This window comes from Mytilus edulis, chromosome 12 (genome assembly GCF_963676685.1).
Source record: "Mytilus edulis chromosome 12, xbMytEdul2.2, whole genome shotgun sequence".
Taxonomy (NCBI): domain Eukaryota; kingdom Metazoa; phylum Mollusca; class Bivalvia; order Mytilida; family Mytilidae; genus Mytilus; species Mytilus edulis.
In genome coordinates, this window is record NC_092355.1 from 40,514,024 (window position 1) to 40,541,087 (window position 27,064).

The following is a 27,064-nucleotide window of genomic DNA, read 5'->3' on the forward strand; positions in this document are numbered from 1 at the left end:
TAAGAAAATAAGGTGTCACCGATTGCCAGGTAATACAACTCTCTGCTATGTAGATTGGACTTTAAAATTAAAAATGGGATGTTATTGAAAGGATTTATAACGTACTTATCATATTTTCTTATTGATAGGTTGTTAGAAAAGCTTTACCTTGAAGTAAGTCGATTTTTTTTCTCTCTCTTTTATCACATAGGTTGTCTTTTACAATGTGTTTTACTGAACATACAGCAGTTAAATGACAAACAATAAAGGTAATATCTATTTCGATTAAATTAAAAGCAAGAGGGAATGTTTATGAAAGCTTCACAAAAGCTTAGACAATCGTGTAGTTTCAGGTAAACCATTTTGTCAACAAAGAGTATAGATATATTCAACGGTGTTTGTACTTCCGTCTTTAATTGATTATGATAGTTGTCTCATTTGCAACCCAAACATCCTTACCCTTATATTTTACCGAGGGTAACAATTTAACTTTTACACATATTTAAATCTTCATAAGTATTTTTGTTTCTATACCAAAAAAAAATTAAAAAAAAGTTTGAAAAGCATCTGTCACGTACACATGATAAAGTGTTTACATCGATTGAATTAGAATTTTCAGACCAAGAAGATTTGTAAAATCTGGAATCGGGTAGTCAGTTATTTTGATAATTCTCTGGTTGTGAATGCACCGCCCTTTTCAGAAGAAAAAAAACACAGAAAAACGAGGGAGATAATAATATCCCGAGGAACTGTGGCATAAACTTCAATATGTACCTGTGCGAAGCATAATATTCTCCACTATGGCATGGTATTGGTTGCAAAATTTTTATATTTGTGATCTAAAGGCAATAGTTTTTAATTCAAATTGTATATTTCTTCATTTAAACGCTATTTTTTTTCTTCAAATGGTATATTTTGTCATTCAAATGCAATATTTTTTTATTCAATCGGTATAACTTGTCATTTTAATGCAATATATAAAAAAGAAGATGTGGTATGATTGCCAATGAGACAACTGTACACGGGAGACCGAAATGACACAGACATTAACAACTATAGGTCACCGTACGGCCTTCAACAATGAGCAAAGCCCATACCGCATAGTCAGCTATAAAAGGCCCGATAAGACAATGTAAAACAATTCAAACGAGAAAACTAACGGCCTTATTTATATATAAAAAAAAAAATGAACGGAAAACAAATATGTAACACATAAACAAACGACAACCACTGAATTACAGGCTCCTGACTTGGGACAGGCACATACATAAATAATGTGACGGGGTTAAGCATGTTAACGGGATCCAAAGCCTCCCCATAACCTGGGACAGTGGTATAACAGTACAACATAAGAACGAACTATAAAAATAGTTGCTAATCATTTGGTATAGTTTGGTTTTTCTTAATTTATATGCAATAATTGCATTATGGGAAATTCTTTGACGTGACAATATCAAATTTGGAACATTATTGTTGATTGTTCGGTAATTATTTGGATTCTCCACTTTCTTTTTGAACATGAGTAACCAAAAATAAAAAAAAAAAACAGTTCGAAATATCGCCCCTTACTAAAATGGGCGTTCGTGCGAGTTCGTGCACTGGCTATTGATGCGAATAATGGCCAGATCCAACAAAAAATGCGAGTGACAAGTAATAATTATTAGTTTACCACAACCTGTTCATTGATAGAAACAGATACGTGCGGACATGGTAAAAACGCCTCCAATGAAAACCCTTTCTAAAGAAACTCCCCTATAGTCTACACATTAAAATAAAAGAAATACATAGCTAGTTCCCCTCCTTCTACGTTCTCTGATGTCATATATGTTTTATCCTCAGAGACGTCGCAGGAAGGCAACATTAAAACAAAAAATAAAAAGCCTTCTAGGACGTTATAATTATTCGGACGAAGCCCCATCTTTTATGCAACATTGAGAAAAAATCACCTTATTACGACAGCAGAACTAGAGAACCACAAAAAGAGACCTGATAAACAGTATAAAGCCGTGAACTTCATATTTTGAATTATCTAAAATATGTGCTCTCATGTCTTATGTCGCATATCATTTTACATTTAGGAGTCGTTGCTGAGCTTTTTGTTACTGTTCCTATCTTCGAATCCCTTTAATAGATTTTTTTTCAAGCCCCACAGTACTTCAATAACTACTATATGTCTTTGCATAAATAATAAGAATGCAGGGCATATTTCAAAAGAAGGTGTGGTATAAAAGTAACTTTATTTTGTGACACAGTATATTATATAATTAGATACAAATCTATAATGATTTGTATCCAACAAGTTGTAGGATTGTACGTGTAGCTACCATCTAGACCCGTACAAAATGTATATAATAAGATAAATTTAACATGAGCGGATCCAAAACCTCGGTGTCTAGGGGAGAGGGGTTCAAATTTAGATATTTGTATAGAGAGGTATATATGCGAGTATTGGCAGTATAGTTATTGTGTGTAGAAGGGAGGTTCAGATTAAAGATCGCTTCTATAATTCCCTAGCATATCAAATGATCGTCCCTCAACTGTTATTGTCTGACGGTGTAGTTCTTATATTTATCTAGCTTATCAGGACAGGAATTTGATTTACATAGAGAGAATAATGAGCAAAAGATAGATATGGGGCGGGACCTAACCTAAAGGTAATAAATAAATGATGAAATATAAAGAATACGTTGATCAATTTTAGTTGCCTTTTGTCCGGTGAAATATTTCACGCATGTTTAGGACAAATATAATAGAGATCAATGGATAAAAAAAGGTTGAATTGTTAAAAACTAAAAGATATAGAATTATAGGGGAAAGGAAGAGAGGGTATTATTATTCATTTTAATCTGTCGCTAAACATGCCTAATTTTCAGCTCTTACTAGGCAACTATATTCATATATGAAATCCTTTTGTCCCCTATCCCAACAAACAAATAAATATCAAATGTGTCTACTTATTTAACACACGATGATATTGGTTGATTGTTTGTTGGTAATTTTTAACGTCCAGTGACAAATATGTCATGCTTGTTCGGAAAACACGAGTTTAGAAGTCAGATATATAATATAGCACCGAATAGATGGGATATGATTGCTATCCATCGGAGTTCAAATATGAAGTGGATGTAAGCAATTATAGACAATCGTAAGGCCTTCAACAATGACATAAACCTGATACTGTAAAGTCGTCTATATAAGATCCGACATGAAAAGTGTGAACAATTCAAACGTAAAAAATAACGTCCTAATTAAACATAACAAAACAATTCACAAAATACCAAATATGAGTCGAGACATGAACAAACGACAACCAGGTAAATAAAGAATATGACACGGTTGATATAAAAACGCAGATGTGGTATGATTTGAAATGAGACAATTCACCACTAGAGACCACATTACACAGAAATCAACAGCTATAATTCACTGTACGGCATTTGACAACAAGCAAAGCCCATACCGCAAAAGTAAGGTATTAAAGGCTCCGAAATCACAAATGTATTAACAATTCAAACGGGATAAAACTAACGGCCGAATCAATGAACAAAAAAGAAACAAATCACAAATATGTATACCACAGAAACAAACGGTAACCATTGAATTACAGGTTCCTGACTTGTGACTAGCACATGCATAGAGAATGTGTCGGGGTTAAACATGCTGACAGGATCCCAATATTCTCCTTAACCTAGGACAGCGATGTAACAGTACAACAACATGTTTGAGAGCACTCAACTCATCCCGAAGCTGGGACAGTGGTGTAACAGTATATTAAAAGAACAACCTGCACTAATCAGTTGCAATAAGATTAACTCAAAAGATCGATACGAGACAAAAAAAAACTAATATTAAGACTATAGACACAAAGTACCGTCTTAAAGGTGTCAGACCACCAATTAAAAATCCCTATCTGTTCAACCAAATTTTACAATTTTCACAGCTTTCTAAATATTTTACCTTAAGTTTAACTTCAAGGAAACCAGGTATATCCTGAATTGTACATGTATCACCTTCCTACATGCCAATTTTCAACCAATGTTTAAAGTCTTGTAACAAATTTCTGATTTTGAAAAGACAGGTACTACCAGAATAACTCCCGGTTTTCTGGAAATCTTAAATTAGTGTACTATGTAGCGCATTAATCCTGAATTTTTAATGCAAACTCATAGACAAGTGAATTTTGGCTCAAAATGGTCTAAATATATTTCCCTTTCACCAAAAGTTTCATTTCTGCAAATTTGTTGCTTAGTTTAAGTAAACAATGACATCAAAAGCACTATTTTGTGTCAAAGTAGGACTACTTTTACATACGTTCTAAATTAGAGGGAGTAATTGGTGGTCTGACACCATAAGAAACACAGAAAAACAACGGTGTCTAATCTATTTAAAAAAAACGATATATTTGTATAAAGATTCATATTGAAAGTTTTTGAAAAGTGGTGGTCCGAACGTTTTGACCATCAAAATTTTGCAATATAAATAATAATATTTATGACCAGAAGATTTTAACAGCCAATACAGGACTCGCACAAACGCCAGATTTAGTTAGAGTACGATATTCTGAAGCGTTTTTCAATTCTTGTTCACTCATGTTTGTAAAGAAAGCGGAGAAATCCAAAATATTACCGCTCAATCACAAACGTTGGATTTGGCCCAAAAAAATAGATGTTTGATATCTCTTCCAAATTGGCACATAATGTTTAGAAATGCATAGGTTCAAGAAATATTAAAGAAAAACATACAAATTTTTACCGGATGACGTCACAATTACGTCATAATATGTACTATTTAAAAGAAAAATGAAAAATACATTTTTTATGCAGTTTTTCAATCTTTATTTCTGTAATGGAAACATCGTGTGCAGGCAAGAAACAACAAAATAATTTAAGAGAAGCTTTATTATCACTATTTACATGATCCCACCAAATATAAAGTTGATTCTTAGGTGTGTACACTTTTTCAATCTAAAGTATACATAAAATTTGATGAAAAACATAGGAAAATTACGAAATTTTACAAAATATGCAAAATAAATTATGATTTGTGGCCATGAAAACTTGTTCAATGACAAATTTTGTTTAGTTTCTCTGAGTACTTTGTACTGTAGTACGGTTTTCAGTTATTTAATAATACATATGATAACTTTTAAAGGAGTAGGGGCATTAAGGCCTAAGAAAATGAAATGTTTGATAACTATTTCAAATTGGCACATAATGTTTAGAAATGCATAGGGTCAAGAAATATCAATGAAAACATTACGATTTTTATCTGATGACATCAAAATTAAGTCATAATATGTACTGTTTTCACAAAAACGATGAAAAATAAAGAATTTATGCAGTTTTCTGACTTTATGTCCGTTGTGGAAACATCCTGCGCAACCGAGAAACAACAAAATAATTAAACAAAAGCTTTATTATAACTATTGGCATTATCTCACTAGATATAAAGTTGTTTCTTGGGCGCACACACTTTTTCAGTCTACAATATACTTAAAATTTGATGAAAAAACAAGGAAAATCACGAAATTTAACAAAATATGCAAATTAGGTTATGATTTGTTGCCATGGTAACTTGTTTGATGTCAAATTTGTTTTGTTTTTCTTAGTACCTTATACCTTAGACAAGTTTTCAGTAATTTAAGAATACCTTTGATAACTTTAAAATTTGCAGTATTTTTAGCCAAATAAGGGCCTTATTGCCTCTACTCCTTTGACTTTATGACGTGAACGAATTTCCCATGATGTAATTATTGCATATGAATAAAAAAAAACTACAATACCAATGTTTGCAACCAATACCATGCCATAGTCCCCCAAGAAAATACATCATGAAACATTGTTCTTATCTATGAAAAAATGTTAAAAGAAGGATAAATTTTCATTGTGAAATTTAGTTTGTATATAGACATGATAGACAATATTACAGATGAATACAATGGGTCGGAAAGTGGATGTCCCAAAATTATCGAATTTGACTTTATTTCCATGTTTTTTGGCCTTTTAGAATGCATACCTAAAAAAAATTCTTTTCGAGCTGTAGTTTTTTCAATTAGCTATATTTGTTTAAAGCAGAGTCCATAACCCCCATCCGTACCGAACTGCCGAGTCAATAGGTTTGGAAGTGGCGGACCCCATAATTTTTCCTTTATTGTTTATTTCTTATTTCAAAACAGTAAATATGACTAAGACATCTGCAAACTAAAAGTTATAATTTTGTTCATGGGATATAAAAAAGTTATAATTTTGTTCATTGGATACAAAAAAAAATATAATTTGTTCATGGGATATAAAAAGTTATAATTTTTCTCGTGGGATATAAAAAAAGTTCTATATACATGTAAAGCTTGTTTGAGATTGATTTTAAAGAAACAAGTTGTCGCTCAAGTAGTTTTCCAAACGCAACTGCAGGATGACAAATTGCAGGATAGTTTTTACAAAGAGAATTGAAGAATGAGTATTGCTGGATATCGTGACACTTAATTTTTAATTAAAACAGAAATAAGATTCTAGTTGTTTTTAGTTGTTATTTGTCATTTATCTAGTGAAACAATACATCGTTACATATTATATGAACATTGTTAGATAGTATTTTATTTGTTATTTTATTAATGTTTTAATAAACATGTACATGTATTCTATTATTTTTTCAACATGACAACTGACATAAGGTTAAATTAAATCTTACACTAAGTCGTCATTCATTTTAAACGGCTTTTATAGATATATAAGGTGTGGTATGAGTGCCAATGAGACACGTTTCCATTCGAAGTCACAATTTATAAAAATTAACCATTAAATGTCAACGTGCGGCCTTCAATACCGACCCTTGTCCGACACTGAACAACAAGCTACAAAGGGCCCCAAATGACAAGTGTAAAGCCAATCAAAAAGAAAACCAACAAACGGTCTTATCTATTAGGGCAGCGTCTATAATCCCTAGCCATAAAAAAAACTACTGAGACAATGGGTCGGAAAGTGGATGTCCCAAAATTATCGAATTTGACTTTATTTCCATGTTTTTTTGGCCTTTTAGAATGCATACCTAAAAAAAAATTCTTTTCGAGCTGTAGTTTTTTCAATTAGCTATATTTGTTTAGAGCAGAGTCCATAACCCCCATCCGTACCGAACTGCCGAGTCAATAGGTTGGGAAGTGGTGGACCCCATAATATTTCCTTTATTGTTTATTTCTTATTACAAAACAGTAAATATGACTAAGACATCTGCAAACTAAAAGTTATAATTTTGTTCATGGGATATAAAAAAGTTATAATTTTGTTCATTGGATACAAAAAAAATATAATTTGTTCATGGGATATAAAAAGTTATATTTTTTCTCGTGGGATATAAAAAAGTTCTATATACATGTAAAGCTTGTTTGAGATTGATTTTAAAGAAACAAGTTGTCGCTCAAGTAGTTTTCCAAACGCAACTGCAGGATGACAAATTGCAGGAGAGTTTTTACAAAGAGAATTAAAGAATGAGTATTACTGGATATCGTGACACTTTAAAAAATTGGCAACAGAAATAAGATTCTAGTTGTTTTTGGTTGTTATTTGTCATTGATCTAGTGAAACAATACATCGTCACAGATTATATAAATAGTGTTAGATAATATTGTATTTGTTATTTTATTAATGTTTTAATAAACATGTACATTTATTCTATTATTGTTTCAACATGACAACTGACATAAGGTTAGATTTAATCTTAAACTAACTAAAGTCTTTATTCATTTTAAACGGCTTTTATAGGTATATAAGGTGTTGTGTGAGTGCCAATGAGACACGTGTCCATCCGAAGTCACAATTTATAAAAAATAACCATTAAATGTCAACGTACGGCCTTCAACACCGACCCTTGTCCGACACTGAACAACAAGCCACAAAGGGCCTCAAATGACAAATGTAAAGCCAATCAAACAGAAAACCAACAAACGGTCTTATCTATATGAAAACCGTAGGACTGGTGCAAACACATACAGCGGGTTTGAACGTTTACCCTACCTGAAACAATCGTGTAATATCAAAAGATAGAAAGACACACTATAAAATATCAATCAAAAGACATGTTACCAAAAACAAGTGAACTGAACGAATAACTTTAATCTATGAAACAATGTAAATACAAAATCAACAAAACCAGGGAGTTAGATCTGAAACAATGTCAAAATTAAGACAACCATCACCTAGGACACAATGGCGCCAAATAAAATAACGTACAGTTAAATAAAACAATATTGTTGTAAGGACAGTAGTCCTTTTGCGCCAATTACTGTTTTTCAGGGGCATCATTTACGCCAAATTTTGTTTTCCAAATGTATCAATTGCGCCAATATTCGGAACTCATTTGCAATAATTTACCTGTTCTTATTTTATTTAAGGTACATGTAGGCATGCAGAACAGAAATAGTTATACAAATCGATTTCGTTGTAACTACTACAAGAACAAATGAAAACATTTATCGTCATACTAAACACTAATCAAAGGTAGTAAACTACGAGTACTGGTGCTAAATATTAACTGAATGAAGTGCATTGTTCAGGATTTCTAAAAGAGAAATAATAAAATTAACGGTACCAATTTACTTGCACCAGATGCGCATTCAGTGATGCTCGTGGCCAAAATAGGTGTAATCCAAAGCTTATATAAAAGATGAAGAGCTATAATTCAAAAGGTCCAAAAAGTATAGCCAAATCCGTGAAAGGAATCAGAGCTTTGCATGAGGGAGATACATTCCTTAATTTATAATATTTTCTATCATTTTGTAACAGCAAATTTTAATAACAGGTATGCAAGTATTCATGCCCTGGTATAAACGTCAATCAGAAATAATATTTTTTTTGTCAAAATTTCCCAAAAGTAGTCATGGGCTAAAAAAACACATGAAAAATCATTGAAATGATAATAGTTTTTTTTATCTGATTCATTTCAATCATTTAACCAATAACGAAATCCCATAATACATTTTTTTGCCATGTGATATGATCCGAAGCTAAATCAAACGATTTAAATATAAATTTAGGTATAAATAAATGTACTGCAATACTTGTGACACTCAATGCGATAATAGATTTGCTGATATGAAGATATCGTGTTGTTCAATATCGTTATTATAGAGATACGTAAGTAATGATGTCGATCAAACTTTCCGTTTCATGAATGTGACCTACCGAATTAGACTATTTACCAGATCTGTTATCACATAAGCAACACAACGGGTACCACATGTGGAGCAGGATTTGCTTACCCTTCCGGAGCACCTGAGATCACCCCTAGTTTTTTGGTGGGGTTCGTGTTGTTTATTCTTTAGTTTTCTATGTTGTGTCATGTGTGCTGTTGTTTGTTTGTCTTTTTCATTTTTAGCCATGGCGTTGTCAGTTTGTTCAGATTTATGAGTTTGACTGTCCCTTTGGTATCTTTCGTCCCTCTTTCATAGAAAACTAAAGAATTAGCAACACGAACCCCACCAAAAACCAGGGGCGATCTCATGTGCTCTGGAAGGGTAAGTAGATCCTGCTCCACACGTGGCACCAGTCGTGTTGTAGAAACTGTACTTTTAATCTGTATGATTCCTCTAGCCTCACACTGATTGATATTTTAATCTGCATGATTCCGCTAGCCTCACACTGATTGATATTTTAATCTGCATGATTCCTCTAGCCTCACACTGATTGATATTTTAATCTGCATGATTCCTCTAGCCTCACACTGATCGATATTTTAATCTGCATGATTCCTCTAGCCTCACACTGATTGATATTTTAATCATCACAACTGGGTATGATACTCACAATTACTGAATGAGATCATCTGATTTGCAAAATGAATAAATCTTCATTACAAAAATAAGGACGACATGTTCGTCTTGCATTTTTTTTTAAATATATATGCGAAGACAATACGAATGTGAAAAATCTCTTTTTAACCATCTGTGTTCTTCTTGTCTATTTAGAACACAGTTTAGCAATATAAAATGGAGTCTCAGAAGAAAAAGGTGATTGTGTCTGTTCATATGAATCCCGAAGTAAGTCCAGAGACCATTGAGATGGTTGAACAACAGGAGTAAGTAAATCATTTGCTTAATCAGAATTTGTCTGTATCTACACCAACCAACCGTTATTTTTCTTTGTTTTGTTTGTGTTATATAGTCTTTGTTGATTTAAGTTGTCTATCCTATCCAAACAAGGAAAAAACAAAATAAAGAAAAAAATTGTTTTAATGATAAACCTGACTACAAATAACAACTGTTATTTTTCATATTAGTTTAAAACTAGAAAATGTTGACAAAATAAATGTCATATATAAATCAGTCACACTTTCAAATGATAATTGTGTTTCGGATCAAGTATGTCGAAGAAAATCCAAAAAATATTATGCAAGTACACTGATAAAGTATATTTTAAAATGCATCACGTTAGTACAATCGAGTTTTAAAAACTTCATTTATGGTTTCACAAATGTATAAGTTCCTCGTTTTTCAGTAGTATGGCTTTCTATTTTTGTTTGATTGTTCGCGTAGTTAAATGCCACCTTCAGCTCTTTTCGCCAAATCAGGACACAGTCTTAAACTTTCTCTTAAACTGAATTGCAAACCAATAGATAAAAAAATTCAAAAACAATGTTTAAAAAAATATCTATCACACTGATGGAGGAGCTGAATGACTGACAGACGGACGAACGTGCGGTGTATAATCCTATAGTATCTTACTGGCGATTTCTAAAGGACCTTTACGTGCTTCAGCTTTTAAACTTTATGACTCGAGGCTGTACGTCAAACCAATATACCGATATTTCTACGAAAAAAGGTATATCTTAAATAACTGTGAAATGATATCACAAGAGCTTATGATTTTTAAATGGAAAAATAGATCTGACACAAAACACAGCACGACAGTTATTTAGTAAACGTCATTCCGTTGAGTATCGGTTAGTTCGGATTTGGTTTACAACCAAGACAGTATTAACATTGTGTTATTATTTTTGGATTCGGAACTACATATGTTCTGTAACTGCCAATAACTGTTAACTATCTTGAAGATTGTAATTCATTCACAAAAATAATAAAAATTATCTGTCCAGTGTTATTAAGTTTGAGTATTTGTTACTTTTAGAAAAACTGAATCAGTATCTTGTAAGTATGTTAATACAATCAGCTGTAAAGAGTAAGTAACACATAGAAAATGTATTTATGTTTCTACAAAAACATTTTTTACCTTACAATAAAACAAACAGTCCATTTCGTATTCAGTCATTTAATCAAAATCGATACACTAACTAGTGTGTCATGTTAGGCCATACTAGTATATCAGTATCACACATTGCACGTGTGTCATTATAAGGCCTGGAAATGCGGGGGAAATTAAAAAAAAAGGTATGAAAATATTATTTTTTTTAAGTTTCGGAATAAGGCTTAAAAACGTCAACTACTTTCACCTCACAATACCAACATAGTTAATGTTATGGAGTTAACAATATTGAAAAAATCAAATCACGGGTAACTAAAAATGAACCTTTACACCGACAGTTTTATTCTTTAATCGTTTATGCGAATTATGTAATTTAAAGTGATTTGTGATAGCATTGCACATATGTCATTGTGATAGGCAACAGTGTTGTTTAAAACTTAAACTTTCTTATTTCTTCTTACCTCTAACAAATACATGTAGCTGAAAATAAATTTCAATCAAATAATTTGATTTGACTTAAAAAAACAGCGCTGTAAGTTTCCGCCGTTGTTCGTACATTATATGTGTAATAGGCGGTACATGCATTAAAGTGTAGTGTTGGTGAGGAAGGTGTATAAAAGAATCAATTATATAACATTTCATTTGTAAAACCTTTTTTTTTTTTTTTAAGTTAAACACCATGTATTCTAACAGTTTAAAAAGACACAATTCGTCTATTCCTGATTTCAATAGTGTTTTTACTATGTATATTTGTAATCAGGATAGTTTAAAAAATTCTTTGAAACTGATATTATCAAGATGCTTGATTTTTTGATTGACAGCATATTTGTTACGTTCGGAGGACGTGTTTTTCAACAGACTGTCGGCATTCCAACGGAAACAAACTGTGCCCCTCTTCTTGCCGACTTGTTTCTTTCTTATTATGAGGCTGACTTCATGCAGGAACTTCTTAGGAAGAAAGATAAACAGTTAGCAATATCCTTTAACTCTTCTTTCCGCTATATAGATGATGTTCTTTCACTTAATAATTCAAAATTTGGTGACTATGTGGAACGCACCTATCCCATTGAGCTAGAGATAAAAGATACTACAGATACAGTTAAGTCGGCCTCATATCTTGACTTACATCTAGAAATTGACAATGAGGGTCGGTTGAAAACAAAACTGTACGACAAAAGAGATGATTTCAGCTTTTCAATTGTGAACTTTCCATTTCTAAGTAGCAACATTCCAGTAGCGCCTGCATACGGGGTATATATCTCGCAATTGATACGATATTCCCGTGCTTGCATTTCCTATCATGATTTTCTTGATAGAGGGTTGCTGCTCACAAGGAAGCTATTAAACCAAGAGTTCCAAATGGTGAAGTTGAAATCATCTCTTCGTAAATTTTACGGACGCCATCACGAGTTGATTGACCGTTATGGAATAACCGTTTCACAAATGATTTCGAATATATTCCTAACGTCGTAACTACAACCCCCTTCCCTTTCATGAATGTGACCTACCGAATTAGACTATTTACGGGATTTGTTATCACATAAGCAACACGACGGATGCCACATGTGGGGCAGGATCTGCTTACCCTTCCGGAGCACATGAGATCACCCCTAGTTTGTTTTTTTTTGGTGGGGTTCGTGTTGTTTATTCTTTGGGTTTTTATGTTGTGTCATGTGTGCTGTTGTTTGTTTGTCTTTTTCAGTTTTAGCCATGGCGTTGTCAGTTTGTTTTAAATTTACGAGTTTGACTGTCCCTTTGGTATCTTTCGTCCCTCTTTTAAGGAATATGGGATAATGGTATAGTGGAACATCAAGCCGATTACTTATTGTGAGGTTTCGACTGGGTTCTTTATAATTTAAGTATACAAAACAAAAAGGAGAACTCGTAAAAAGGAATACTCGTTATATTGATACGTAGGCTCTAATAGGAAGGATTTTCTCTTCTGGTCTTTTCGTGGATAAAAAGCTTGTAATTGAATAAATGCCTTATTCATGTTATTCATTCTACATTTTTAAGGGAAGCATTTTCAATATTCACGTAATAGAACATATGAAAACCTTAGTATCTGTAACTTCTTAAGATATAATCCCGAAATTGGTAATACATATTACTTAGTTAACTTTCTGAAGATTTTTATTAACACGATACAGGTCCAAACTACGACGAGTTTTTACACAATGTCACGCTTGACACGACTGTTTTGGATGGACTTATCTCTAAATGCTGCCTGACGATTGAAGACAGAGAAGATATAATGAATGAACGACGCTTGTCAGAACGAAATAGGATGATTCTTAACATTCTTATGGCCAGACCATACGGTACCTTTCAAACCTTTAAAGAAGAACTTATAGAATTTGACCGAAGTAAGATAGATCTTGTGTCCAAAATGAAGAACTACGATTTTGAAGGCGATTACAATCTAGCTGTATTTGAAGGTAGATGGCTACTTTATTACTTGAAGTTAATTCTTTTTACATAGTGTTGTTGGTTGACGTTGTTGCTCTGGGAAAACTTATCTTTGTAATATTTTTCTCGGATTTCTCAAAATATCAACTACATTAAAAAAAAAAAAAAAAAAAAAAAAATCGAGGACTTTATTCTTTATTGTTATTTTTTTTTCTTTTGTGGTTGGCTTTTTAATGAGCTAGCATGGTAAACTGGTTTCAGTTGGGATAGGGAAAGTTGTATTGATAGCTTTTTCTAGATAGGGAAAGATGTATTGATAGCTTTTTCTAGATAGGGAAAGTTGTATTGATAGCTTTTTCTAGATAGGGAAAGTTGTATTGATAGCTTTTTCTAGATAGGGAAAGTTGTATTGATAGCTTTTTCTAGATAGGGAAAGTTGTATTGATAGCTTTTTCTAGATAGGGAAAGTTGTATTGATAGCTTTTTCTAGAAGCCACATTTCAGAATTGATTAATATAAAGTATAACTTTGCTATCAATTGTATTTAAGTATACTGATTCAAGTACGTAACTGTCATAAATGTCATTGTTTCGAATACATGTACTCGTCCTTTTAAATCGACAGTTTAATCCTCGATCATGTCTATAATTTTAGTTATTTATAAAGCTTCATTGTGTTTACATATCGTGTTGTCGCAATTTTAACAAAATGAGAGAAGAAATATTCATTGATGCCAAACAAGCAACATAACGGAAGCCTCAAACATCAGCCCTTATGTGTATATAAGTATTATATCTAGTCTACTTTGAAGACTATTTCAATTAGTATTATTGTCAAATCATACAATCCAATAGCATACATCCTCACTGTAAACATTCAGACCTATTGAGAGGGTATTTCCGAACACTAATTGTTCAAGAGGTTCATTCATTTCAAACTGAAGCTAAATTGAAAAATTAGAAAAGATTTGTTTTAAATACGTAGCAACCTAATGTTGGACAAGAAATATGAACCCATGTTGCTCTTGTCGGATTTTTTTTCTAGTTGAAGGTAGGACGCAGTCATGTTTTGATGTGAACCTGTCGTAACTGTCTTCTCTAGCGGTTCTAGCGTTAAGACCTACAGTTATCAAGAAAAGGAACCTGTGTTCCTACTAGTTTTTTATAACCTCAACATTTGCATCGGTGAACGCAAAAATATACAAATACGTCACTTAACTAAATGACAGTCAACTGCCGGCAGTCCTCTTCTGCCCAAATAAATGCAGTTCTTAAAAAACGATACCAGGGGGAGAGTGAAACCCATAGATAGAAAATAAACTGACAACGCAATGACTAAAAATAAAAAGACAAATAGACAAATAAGAGTACAGAAAACACAACATAGCAAACTAAAGACTAAGCAACACGAACCCTTCCAAAACCGGGGGGTGGGGGTAATCTCACGTTAAAAGTTTTCATGTTGATCAATACATAAACGCGTTAAACATTTACATTTTCTTTCTTTTTTGGCTTTCTCAAGTTTTTGAATGAAACATCATGTTGAAAAACATTGTTAATTGTAAAAAGCAAAATTATACTTGGTTTAATTTCAGTAATGGATTTAAGCAGTCATACCATCAAACTACAAAAGAATTTCAAGATATTGGTCAATGAATTAGCCACTACAAACACGATAATAGATCATCTCATTAGTGACGAAGTATTATGCTTAGAAGACCACGCTGAGGTGTGTGCCCCAGGTAACACCAAGGAACAATGCAATAGACTACTTTTAACTAAGCTGATGTACAAGAACGCCGATGCTTATACATATTTCCTTTCAGCTTTAGAAGAGGATACTTGTTATGAAGAACTTTCAAAACGTATAAAGAACACCGAAGTTACGGAAGAGGACAAGATAAAGATACACATTGGTAATTTGTGATCTCTTTTTTACTTTTTATTATTTTATCTCATGTGTAATCTTTGATATTTCTTTTAAACAAATTTTGGTTTTTCGAGTGAAATCTAGACAAACTCTGATAATTTTGCACAATCTGCAGCTTGACAAAAAATCTCTGTAAAGCATACCCTTTTCTTCATTTTTTTTAAAAGCATGATATAAACTTCATTTTGTTTAATTAACGAAAACAACACAAAAATGTAGGTTGTAATCCAGACAAACCCCTATATAACTTAATCGTAGATTACGGTTGATAAAATACAGACACGGGCTTTGGTTTTTTTTTTTTGAAGTTCTGTCGTGGTTAAAAAGATATATCTTATGTACTGACGACAAAACAGTACTATTTGAAGATAATCTGGAGCTTTTTCTCTTTCAAATCAGGGTTGAAGAATCATTGCCTCAAATATAGAACATTGGACAAGTTACCTTAGAATTTTTCCTATTTGTACCCTCTTTTGTATAAGGAAGCTCTTTTAAAAGGTCTTAATATCAATTGAATTCAAAAGGTTTACGTTTTGGCATTTCTGGTGAAGGTACATGTAAATCCAAAAAAAGTGAGCAAAATGCTGACCTATAGGTTAATTTTATTTAATCGACAGAAAGGGGAATATACTACGTTGTAGTCAATGAAAAGAACTCGAACAATGAAAACGGCATTTGTCTTTAGTAAAATAAAAGTACACCACAAACACGGATCAACACAGAATGAAATTTGATATAACTGTTGGTTTTTTTCTGCACAACTTATTTTAGAATGCATACAAATCCTAAAATGTATGATTATGTAATTAAAATGTGCATTCTTTACAATCCGTATTAATTATGCAATAAATGAGTTACTATGCAAATAGGACGTTTATCAATTTTGTATTCTAAAGGGAGAATAACAGCAAAAGAAAATAAAGAAAAACACACAAGAGGTACATGTAAATTACAGAAATTATTTTAACGGTTATTTTTTAAGGATATCCGGTAAAAGCGACATAACTATTACTCTACTTTACGTAGATTTCCCCTATATAAAATTGTGTAGTAGTTAGGTGAAAACGAACGTCACACAAAACTATAAAACATATAAATGAACGAAAATCAAATACATAAATCATACAACACGTACAAGACTAACAAAGGTAAGAGGCTCCTGACTTGTGACAGGCTGAATAATGCAGCGTACAGATGAAAGAAAAATGAGTGTTTGTATCAATTGAGAGACTAATTTCTTCATTAATAGTTATCAAAGGTACATGTACCAGGAATATAATTTAGTACGCCAGACGCGCGTTTCGTCTACATAAGACTCATCAGTGACGCTCATTTCAAAATAAATATAAATATAAATAAAGCCAAACAAGTGCGAAGGATCCAAAATTTCAAAAAGTTGTGCCAAATACGACTAAGGTAATCTATGCCTATAATAAGAAAATCCTTAGTTTTTCGAAAAATTCAAAGTTTTGTAAAACAGGAAATTTATAAAAACGACCACATTATTGTTACTCATGTCAACACCGAAATGTTGACTACTGGGCTGGTGATACCCTCGAGGACGAAACGTCAACAAGCAGTGGCATCAACCTTGTGGTGTAATTAGTTATCAAAGGTACCAGGATTATAATTTAGTACGCCAGACGCGCGTTTCGTCTACACAAGACTCGTCAGTGACGCTCATATCAAAATATTTATGAAGCCAAACAAGAACGAAGTTGAAGAGCACTAAAGATTCAAAATTCCTCATCATTAAAAATCAAAATTATGAACCGGCTTTAACTATAAGTATTTTTTAAACACCTTGATGAATTTTGTCATAAAATATAGTATGTAAAATGTAAGACTAATGATAATATACCATCCTTTTGCATTGTTAAACTATCACAATGAATTATTATATAAATAAAGGCAACAGTAGTATACCGCTGTTCAAACTCATAAATCCATGGACAAAAAACAAAATCGGGATAACAAACTAAAACTGACGGAAACGCATAAATATAAGAGGAGAACAACGACACAACACTACAATGTAACTAACACACACAGAAACGGACCAAGCATCAGACAAAATCCCACGAGAATAACAAATATAACATCAAAACCAAATACATGTACATTTGGGATAGACAAGTACCGTGACACGTCTTATCGCAATTTTAATTTACACTCAAAAATAAGAGAAAACAAACGACGCAACGTTAAATTGTAACACATACAGAAACGAACTATAATATAACAATGGCCATATTCCTGACTTGGTACAGGACATTTTTAAAGGAAAAAATGGTGGGTTGAACCTGGTTTTGTGGCATGCCAAACCTCACACTTTAATGGCAATGTTAAATATAACATAGAAATGACAACATAATATTACAGGACTACAATACAAATAAATAGGAAAACGTATATATAAGTTTTTTAATCATGCACTTTTATTCAACTACTATTTGAGACAAGCTGATTATTTTTGTTTTCATTAATTGTGAATAATATACATGTAGGTGTATCAACAAATCATCATTACATTGTATCGCTATTTAGTAGTTACAATTTCTTTGCTACCACATGTGGGACTGCTTTTCATAAAACCTGTAAAAATTGAATAATATAAAAGTATAGTAGGACTACCTTTTGAATGTATTATTAGTGCAACTATTTCTTTCTTTCATTGTTATCGGATATAGGACAAGTGTACCACGAATCAGATGGTGCGATTGTAGAGGACAACGCAATGTTTATATTTATTTAGTCTAACCCATCGTGCAAGACCTTTTTACCTTTGATAACTATTTTTCCTTATTTGTATCTGTTTATATCATATTCGTGAAGTAATTTTTCTACAGATATTTTGTTCGATTTTTAGATATACACAAACGTGAGCAAACTGAAAATATAATACCAAGGAACATACAAGGTAATATATCTATTATGAAGTAGAAAATACGTTGAACCACAAACGTCAAAATTATTCAATCGCGTAGTGGCATGAACTATTTGTGGATTCTTATAAATTCTATATAACTTTTGGACTATTTTAAATATCGGTCTATTTCTGAAATTAAACCTTTCATACTATTGATTTTTTTCGCTGTATGCTAACATTGCCCGTGTGAAATTTTAAAATTGTTTGTGTATACATGGAAAGACAAATATATGTGACGTATACAATTTTCTGACGTCAAACACGTTAATCAATGAATGTGTTTGTAGATAGATGTTTTTGAGTTCTGTTGAATTGTGCCTTTTAAAAGTGTAACACGATGATGACTGCTGTACCCGTATTTTGACTATTTTATTTTTTATGTCTGTTTAGTTCACGCATCATTGTAAATATAACGGAATTTGATGAGACTGTCACCAAAGGAAGAGGTTTGGCGCTATAAAACCAGGTTTAATCTACATTTTTACATTTACATTTGAAAATGCCTGTACCAAGACAGGAATATGACAGTTCTTGTCCATTCGCTTTTTGTGTGTTTTGTCATTAGATTTTGCCATGTGATTATGGACTTTCCGATTGCATTTTCCTCTTTGTTCAGTATTTTTGTGATTTTACTTTTTCTATAACAGTAAGACCTTAGTTGTTGCGGTCGACCCGTATCTGCAATCTAAGGCTGGGTAAAAATTAAGGCCTGAGTCTATAACTGCTTTTAAAAAGTTTTTAGTACGAAGAAAAATGGTAGTTGTTCGATTTTCTTAATATTATATACAAAACAAACATATTACTATATTACAAGTGTTGAAACGTAAATACCCTGCCAAATCAAACAGACATTCAAGATATATAGTGGTTCTTATATCCAAAAGAGATGTGACCCAGTGACACTGGAGTTTAAGATTGATTCTGATTTAACTTTTTTATATTAACATTTTAAGGTAACGTTTCAATATTAGGTACTATACTGCATTATGTATAGTACAATTCTTAAACATTTAACAAAAATAAAACCTCTTAAATACGGTCCAAATTAATGTCACAAGGTAGACTCAGTATAATTTCTACAAAGTTAGAATAACTAAGTATTCGATTGTACGATATGTTTAATCTATGTATTTAGATTAATGATATTTGACAATAAAAGTTAAATGTACAATTTGATTTCTTTACGTTGTAGACCATATTAATCTGTGTCAGAAACCTATGATGTGTCAAATATTCAATAATAAACCCAATCCCTGTATCAAGCTGATTGAAGTGTCAGTATTCACCTCAGAAGCTAACAAAACCTTAAAATAGACTTATTAAGAAGTGATATAGTTACGATACTGTTGTCAGGTCATTAAAGATTGCATATTTTGGCGTTAATATTGATTCACTTATAGGGTTTTTGCATCAGAACTAAACACATCTATTTAAAAAAAAAACAGTTGTTGGCATGACACGGGTATGTTTTTCTCATATATGCTATGATGGTATGATACTAAACCCCTAACGGGAAGGATTGTACTTAATATTCATATGATGAAGACATAATCTTTCATTCAGTTTAATTGAAGTCTGGAGCTGGCATGTCAGTAAACTGATAGTAGTCTGTTGATTTTTATGTATCGTTTTGTTTATTTTCTTTAGTTACATCTTCTGAAATCAGACTAGTACTTCCCTTGAACTGAATTTTAATGTGCGTATTGCTATACATTTTACTTTTCTACGTTGGCTAGAGGTATAGGCGAGGGTTGAAATCTCATAAACATGTTTAACCCCGCCGCATGTTTGCGCCTGTCCCAAGTCAGGAGCTTCTGGCCTTTGTTAGTCTTGTATTATTTTTAATTTTAGTTTCTTGTGTACAATTTGGAGCTTAGTATGGCGTTCATTATCACTGAACTAGTATATATAAGTCTTAAGGAGCCTGATGAAGGACGCCTCTGGGTGCAGGTATTTCTCGCGGCATTGAAGACCTGTTGGTGACCTTCTGTTGTTGTCTGTTCTATGGTGGGGTTGTTGTCTCTTTGACACATTCCCCATTCCATTCTCAATTTTACTTTTCCCAACTATTATGGATTTGACTGCTAGGGTTTGTATTAAGCTGTACAATGCCGATCATTTTACACCTATCATCATGAAAGTGGTTACAAAGAAATCTATATTATTTTGAATCAGCAGTCCACAGTCTCCACCTTACCTTTTGATGTTGATGTAAATATGTTCTAGTACTGTTACAATGCCATTATATGCTTACAATTTTTCAACACAATTGCACTCCATTCTTTATCATAAAGGACATACAGCTGATTGGAAAAAAATGATGGATTAGCACTGATATCATATGAACTGACTTCAGAAAGCTTCCACTGTTTGAATTTGATAAAAAAAAAATTATTGATATCTCGTAAAGTTTAAGTATCAATGTGTCAAGCTTAGACTGTCTTACTTAATAGGGACGCTCATGCGGCACATGAAATATAGCATTGATTTACCGATAGTACTTTAGAATTGCCATCCATCTAAAATTATCTTGAATACTTTGATCTGTTATCTTCTCGACTATTTAGCTAGCCAGACATATAGCTTATATCCTGCCTTTATTTTACTCAAAACTCCTGTCATGCCTTATTTTAAATTATATTCTGGCCTTACAGCCCTCCTCCCCAACCTAATGCATGTGCCTCCCTAGTTTGAATCAATTGTCCTCCAAAACTAACGTACAGTAATTTTTAATGTAGATACACATACAATGGTGTTCTAACACTCAGAAAATATAATTTTATAAATTACATTATTTCGAGCTTCAGAACAGTTGATTGGATACCAGCAGTAGTGACAGTTCGACATTTCTTCATATAATGGGCTTCGTGTCGACGTAGATATGCTTATCATGATATATAGTTGTAAAGGTCTTTTTTCTTAAAACGAGGTTTCAAACATAAAAAAAATATATTATGGGGAATAGGTACACTGTGTGTGTCCATGTAGCCTTGAGCTATTGGACTACGTATTTTAACGTCAGACAAACTTCTTCGTTCATGTGACTTCTTATTCGATTTCGGGAATGGACTGCCCATCGATTGATAAAGGTGAGCAGTACAAAATGATAAAATTTGTCCATTCGATCATGCTAAACAAATTCTTATCTACTTCCGACTTCACCTCGATAAATGCATGCTCATGATTACCGGAGAGAACCACAGATCTTCGGCACAAAAATTGAAAATCCTAGGGAAATACGATTTCAATAGTATTTTGGAAAAAAAACATGCTACACCCATTTTTACTTAAAAATATTCTTTTCAGATTTTGTAATTTGTTTTCTATGATACAATTTTCATACATTTTAAGTTAGCAAAATATTGCGATTACTTTTTTTCACATCGTAAATATTTTTAACATTTTAACATTTTCATCCTTAATAATTAGGTGTGATCCTATTACATTGTTAGACAATTCATAATTGTATTGTTTTTATTGTATTAATCTTTGTACTGAATAACTCACATTCAAATAATTTTTTTTGTTATGTATTGCTATTTATAGGCACTTTCATATAAACTAATCATGTTGGACAATTGGTGCATTGCACTTCCAAACTAAGGTCAAATATAGGTTCCCTGCCTGAAGATTTTACTGAGTATTGCAAATCACGAATGTACCCCCATTTTTTGTTTACTGATTGTAAAATTCTTTAACCAACTGACTGCTGAGATCTAGCTGTTTTTCACTTTTGTATTCTTGTGAGTGACCGATACAATAAGATGACAACTTCGCCGGCCTTACTCTGTAAATTTGTGTTCTATGCACTTTAAACATGCACCATGATTTTTTCTAAATTAACAATATGAGGTTTTACATTTCTTTAAAAGTGTACTTTGTAAAGTTCTGAACAACACTATTCACTTCGAAGAAAGGTGTAATCTACTCAAAAATGTCTTAATGATAATGACATATTCACGAGAAAATCCACCTCAAATTAATACTAGGCAGTAGGTTTAATTCTGATGGAGGACAAAAATATAAAGTTTAAAGTTTTCACATATTTCTTATATTTGTCATTTACTGAGTATGATGAAAACATGCTTTTAAGTTAATGTAAATTTGAAACTGTGGTATGTTAAAAAAAAGCAAATGATACAGAAAAGGGGCTGGATTGTTTAATTTGATTCAGCATGCATAATAGTTAGTACATCATCTTTCAGATCAGCACAATGTCCTTATAGAGCAGTGGAGAAATGAAGACGATTCATTTGTTTGCACCAGAGCAGCAGACGAAGTTCTTAAACGTATTAGGAATAATATTAGCGTTATCGTATCTGGAAATGCAGGGATTGGTAAGACAGCTACTATGAGACATGTAGCTTTATTGTTAAAGAAAGAAGGATATCGTATTATTCCTACATGTACTCCCAAAGATTTGAGACGTTTTTCACAAAAAGGGGTCAAGACACTTTTTGTTATTGATGACATATGCGGCCATTTTACTCTGAACAACAATCAGGTAGATAAGTGGGAAGAAATATTAGCAATTGTACAACCATTTTTGGAACAAAATCCCTGCAAGATCATTGCTACATGTAGGTTGCAGGTATTCAAAGATGCAAAATTCAAAGCCTTATCCCTTTTCAGTTCAAGCGAGTGTAATCTGAATTCGGAGACAATTAAGTTTACAAAAGAGGAATTATCGAGATTAGCTGAAATGTACTTTCAAGAACATGCTGATGATGTAAAAGGTCTTTCAGATCAGTTTGACTTTTTTCCCTTATTATGCAAGTTATATCAGAAAAGCAATTGTAAGGAAATCAAACAGTTCTTTCATAACCCCTTCGAATTTTACAGAAACGAGATTGAGAGCTTTCGAATTGAAGGAGAAGGTGGGAAGCTTAAATATTGCTGCCTTGTCATTTGTGTATTATTCAACAACAGAATGGCTGAAAAACAACTACAAAGTCAAGACACACACACGCAGGATCTTATGGAAAAAACATTCACCGAGTGCAAATTAAACAAAGGCACATCAGTTGAATGTTTAAAAGACTCATTTCAAACACTTGAAGATACATTTCTTTCTAAAGTAGATGGAACCTACAGAACAATTCACGACAAACTATTTGATTTTCTTGCCCAGATTGTTGTACGCAATAATGTAGATTTGTGTATTTCAAAGTGTAGTAGTGATTTTATACGTGAGCGATTCATTTGGAATCCAGTCTTTACCTCTCAAAATAACACAAACCTCTCAATTGCATTGTTTGACACGCATGTTGATATCTATATAGATAGGTTGATACAAGATTGGTTCAAAGGTCTAACTGCCAGTGTTTTTTGTAATATAAACATGAAAAATCATGAATTTATTGACAAATTAATGAAAGCCTTAAACAACTTAGATGCATCAGAAAAGAAAAGATTGGCACAAAAAACAGACAATGAAAGCAGGGATAGTCCATTGTTGCTCAGCAGTTTCATTGGAAACATTTCGCTTACAAAATGGTTACTAGAGAACACAGGAATTCCTGCCAAAAGTAAAAACTTGAGAGAAGTCGTATCGCGTGTTAATAGAAACAACTATATACATCCACACATAAATATGCAAAGGGAAAATGGAACAACGTCATTATACATTGCTTGCGAAAATGGTCATCTTGAACTTTTAAAAATGCTTTTAAGATATGGAGCTGATGCTACTTTAAAGAAAAATACCGATGATTCGCCTCTCTCTGTTGCATGTGAAAATGGGCATACAGCTATTGTTAATGAAATCCTCAGGAACACCGATGTAGACAAAGACTATCAAAATAAGAACGGATATTCACCGTTGTATTTTGCTTGTCAAAATGGACATGCTCAAATCGTGCAAAATTTATTAATTTACAAAGCCAATATCAATTTATGTTCCAAATTAGATGCTTCGCCATTGTTCATCGCATGTGAAAAAGGCTACCTATCAATAGTGAAAAATCTGTTGAATTATGGGGCTAATATTAATCGTCAAAATAATACTGGACAGGTACCATTACATGCTGCATGCTACAAAAACCACGTAGAAGTTATACGGATGTTATTAGATAAAGTAAACATATCTGTTAATATACTCGATAACAAAAACATTTCGCCTTTGTATGCAACGTGCCAGTGCTCGAAAGGCCATTTTGAAGCCATGGAACTATTGTTGCAACACAATGCCGACGTCAATATTGGGAGACAACCACTAATAATGACATGTGCAAATGGTAACATAAAGATGTCAAATCATTTGATAGAACATAAAGCAGATGTTAATTCATGCCGCAGCGATGGAGTATCACCTCTTTTTATGGCGTGTCAACATCGTCATTATGAAACTGTGTGCCTACTCTTCAAATTCAATGCAGACCCAAATGTACATCGTGAAAATTGTGCATCGCCACTTATGATTGCTAGCCAAAATGGCGATGTTGAGATCGTTGAAAAACTATTGAAACATGGATGTAACATTAACAGATGCACATCTGATGGCGTATCGTCTCTTTATCTAGCCTCACAAAACGGTCATACCCATGTTGTTTCTCAGTTGATGGAAGCTGGAGCTAGTTTAGATATGTCAGATACAGACGGGAAAACAGCATTATTCAAAGCTTGTCAAAACGGACATTTGGAAATTGTTTTTAAGTTGTTAACTTACAAAGCGAATGCCCATTTACGTATGGTAAACAACGTTTCACCTATGGAGATTGCAGAAAAAAACAAGCATTTAGAGATAATGAAAGTTTTGAAGAAGCATGAAGTTGACGAAAAAAAACTGTAATGGGATACATTTTTGTGATCAGAAATTAACAATGAGAAAGACATCAAAGAACATTTGATACCACATCTTCTGTTCCATTTGAGAGATAATTTTCTTATTTGACACATTTTTTCTTAAGTAATGTACCAGGAAACGAGAGTGTTGACTGTTGTTCCCGATTTGTACCTTTTTCCTTTTTTTATAAAAAAAAAGAAGATGTGGTATGATTGCCAAAGAGGCAACTCTCCTCAAGAAATCAAATGACACAGAAAATAACAACTATATTTCACCGTATGGCCTTGAACAATGAGCAAAGCACATACCACATAGTCAGCTATAAAAGGCCCCGAAGGGACGGATTTAAAAAAAATCAAACGAGAAAACTCACGGCCTAATTTATGTTATTAAAATGAGAATAATTATAATGTTGTCAATATAATGCGATCGACATACATATACATTTGAGGGGTTTACAAATCTATAAAACTAAGGTAATGCACCATTTCATACATAGTGAAATAATAACCAAGTCAGAAATGTTACGGTTGTTTTCCATTTGCTTGATGTATTTGAGCTATTGATTTGACATCTGATAAGGCCATTTCAATGTGAAATTTTACTTTCTCTTTTTATAACTTTTGATATTTTTAGGATGGTTTTTCCTTTTGCTTTTAACTTTTTGTGCTTCCTAATAAAGCTACAAAATTTTATATTTGATAGTTTGTATTTTGTTGTGTTTGATTTCTGTATTACAATGTTGGTTCTTATATCTACATTTTGTATGTGTGTGCATTTTGGTATATTTTACCTCTACTTTGTAAAAGGATTAGAACAAAACCCAAAAATGAATTTAAAAAAATTGCCCACAGCAACGTAATAACTGAATCGGTAATGATAATAGCCATGAAACTATCACAGATTAATTGTATTTGGTACATGTCAGTTATCAAATGTTACATTTCCGGAAGTAAATATTTTGTTCTCCCCTGGCCGGGATTCGATTTTATACGACTGAGATATCGTGACACTCATTTGCATTGCACTGTGCCGGACGCGCTAGACAACCCGACCACCTACGTCCTAATAATAATTAGATTATCAGTACGTTTGAAATAGTGACATCACTAACACAGATTATATCCAGGTTTTTTTCATCAGAGTTCCTTTGTCCGAAAGGGAACAAATAAAGTCAAGGTCTAAATTTTGATTTTGGTTTATTATCACCTCTTTTCAAAACTGTATAAAATATAGACAACATACGTTTATTGTACATGCTGTATTTGGCAAAACTTTTAGGAATTTTGGTCCTCAATGCTTTTCAACTTCGTACTTTCTTTGGCTTTTTTAACTTTTTTGGATTACAGCGTCACTGATGAGTCTTTTGTAGACGAAACGCGCGTCTGGCGTATATTCTAAATTTAGTCCTGGTATCTATGATGAGTTTATTTACGAAACTGTTAGTTGCCAAAATGTCGTAACACATACATTTTGGTTTAAAGGGTACATTGTACATTGACATTAAGTTGGAGTTTTCTCCCCTCTTCTATTTAAAACTACATGTATGGTGATGTGACTCATTCGCCATATATAATAAAGATCTTTTCGTATGAGGTCCTTGGTTAATGCAATTTAAATGGACTACATATTTTTTTGGAATCAGTGTCAATTAAACTATCATATCATATCGGTAGTGACATTTTTTGAAATCAGAAAAAAATTATCAAGTTTAATTCAAACATGAATGTAGAGAAACCAGATTTTCATATCAAAATATATTCAAGACATTCGATTAATCTTTGAATATTGGTTTTGAATTGAAAAGATGTTTGTTCGAATAAATATTGTCTATTGTGTATAAAA

At 32.6% G+C, this 27,064-nt stretch overlaps 1 protein-coding gene across 1 annotated transcript; it reads left to right on the forward strand.

The window, feature by feature from the left end:
* Positions 1-27,064, forward strand: LOC139498468 (uncharacterized). Its single transcript, XM_071286854.1, has 7 exons — positions 1-153; positions 9,935-10,074; positions 13,319-13,606; positions 15,172-15,492; positions 16,403-16,444; positions 18,376-18,426; positions 22,641-27,064. The coding sequence occupies exons 3-7, from the start codon at positions 13,423-13,425 to the stop codon at positions 25,223-25,225; spliced, it is 3,183 nt and encodes a 1,060-aa protein (XP_071142955.1). The 5' UTR covers positions 1-153; positions 9,935-10,074; positions 13,319-13,422; the 3' UTR covers positions 25,226-27,064.

Bases quoted from the DNA above. Each gene is read 5' to 3' on its own strand.
- LOC139498468 (XM_071286854.1), top strand. From the start codon at position 13,423: ATGAATGAACGACGCTTGTCAGAACGAAATAGGATGATTCTTAACATT. The intron at 13,607-15,171 runs GTAGATGGCTAC...GTTTAATTTCAG, and splicing joins CAATCTAGCTGTATTTGAAG to TAATGGATTTAAGCAGTCAT. The intron at 18,427-22,640 runs GTAATATATCTA...ATCATCTTTCAG, and splicing joins AATACCAAGGAACATACAAG to ATCAGCACAATGTCCTTATA.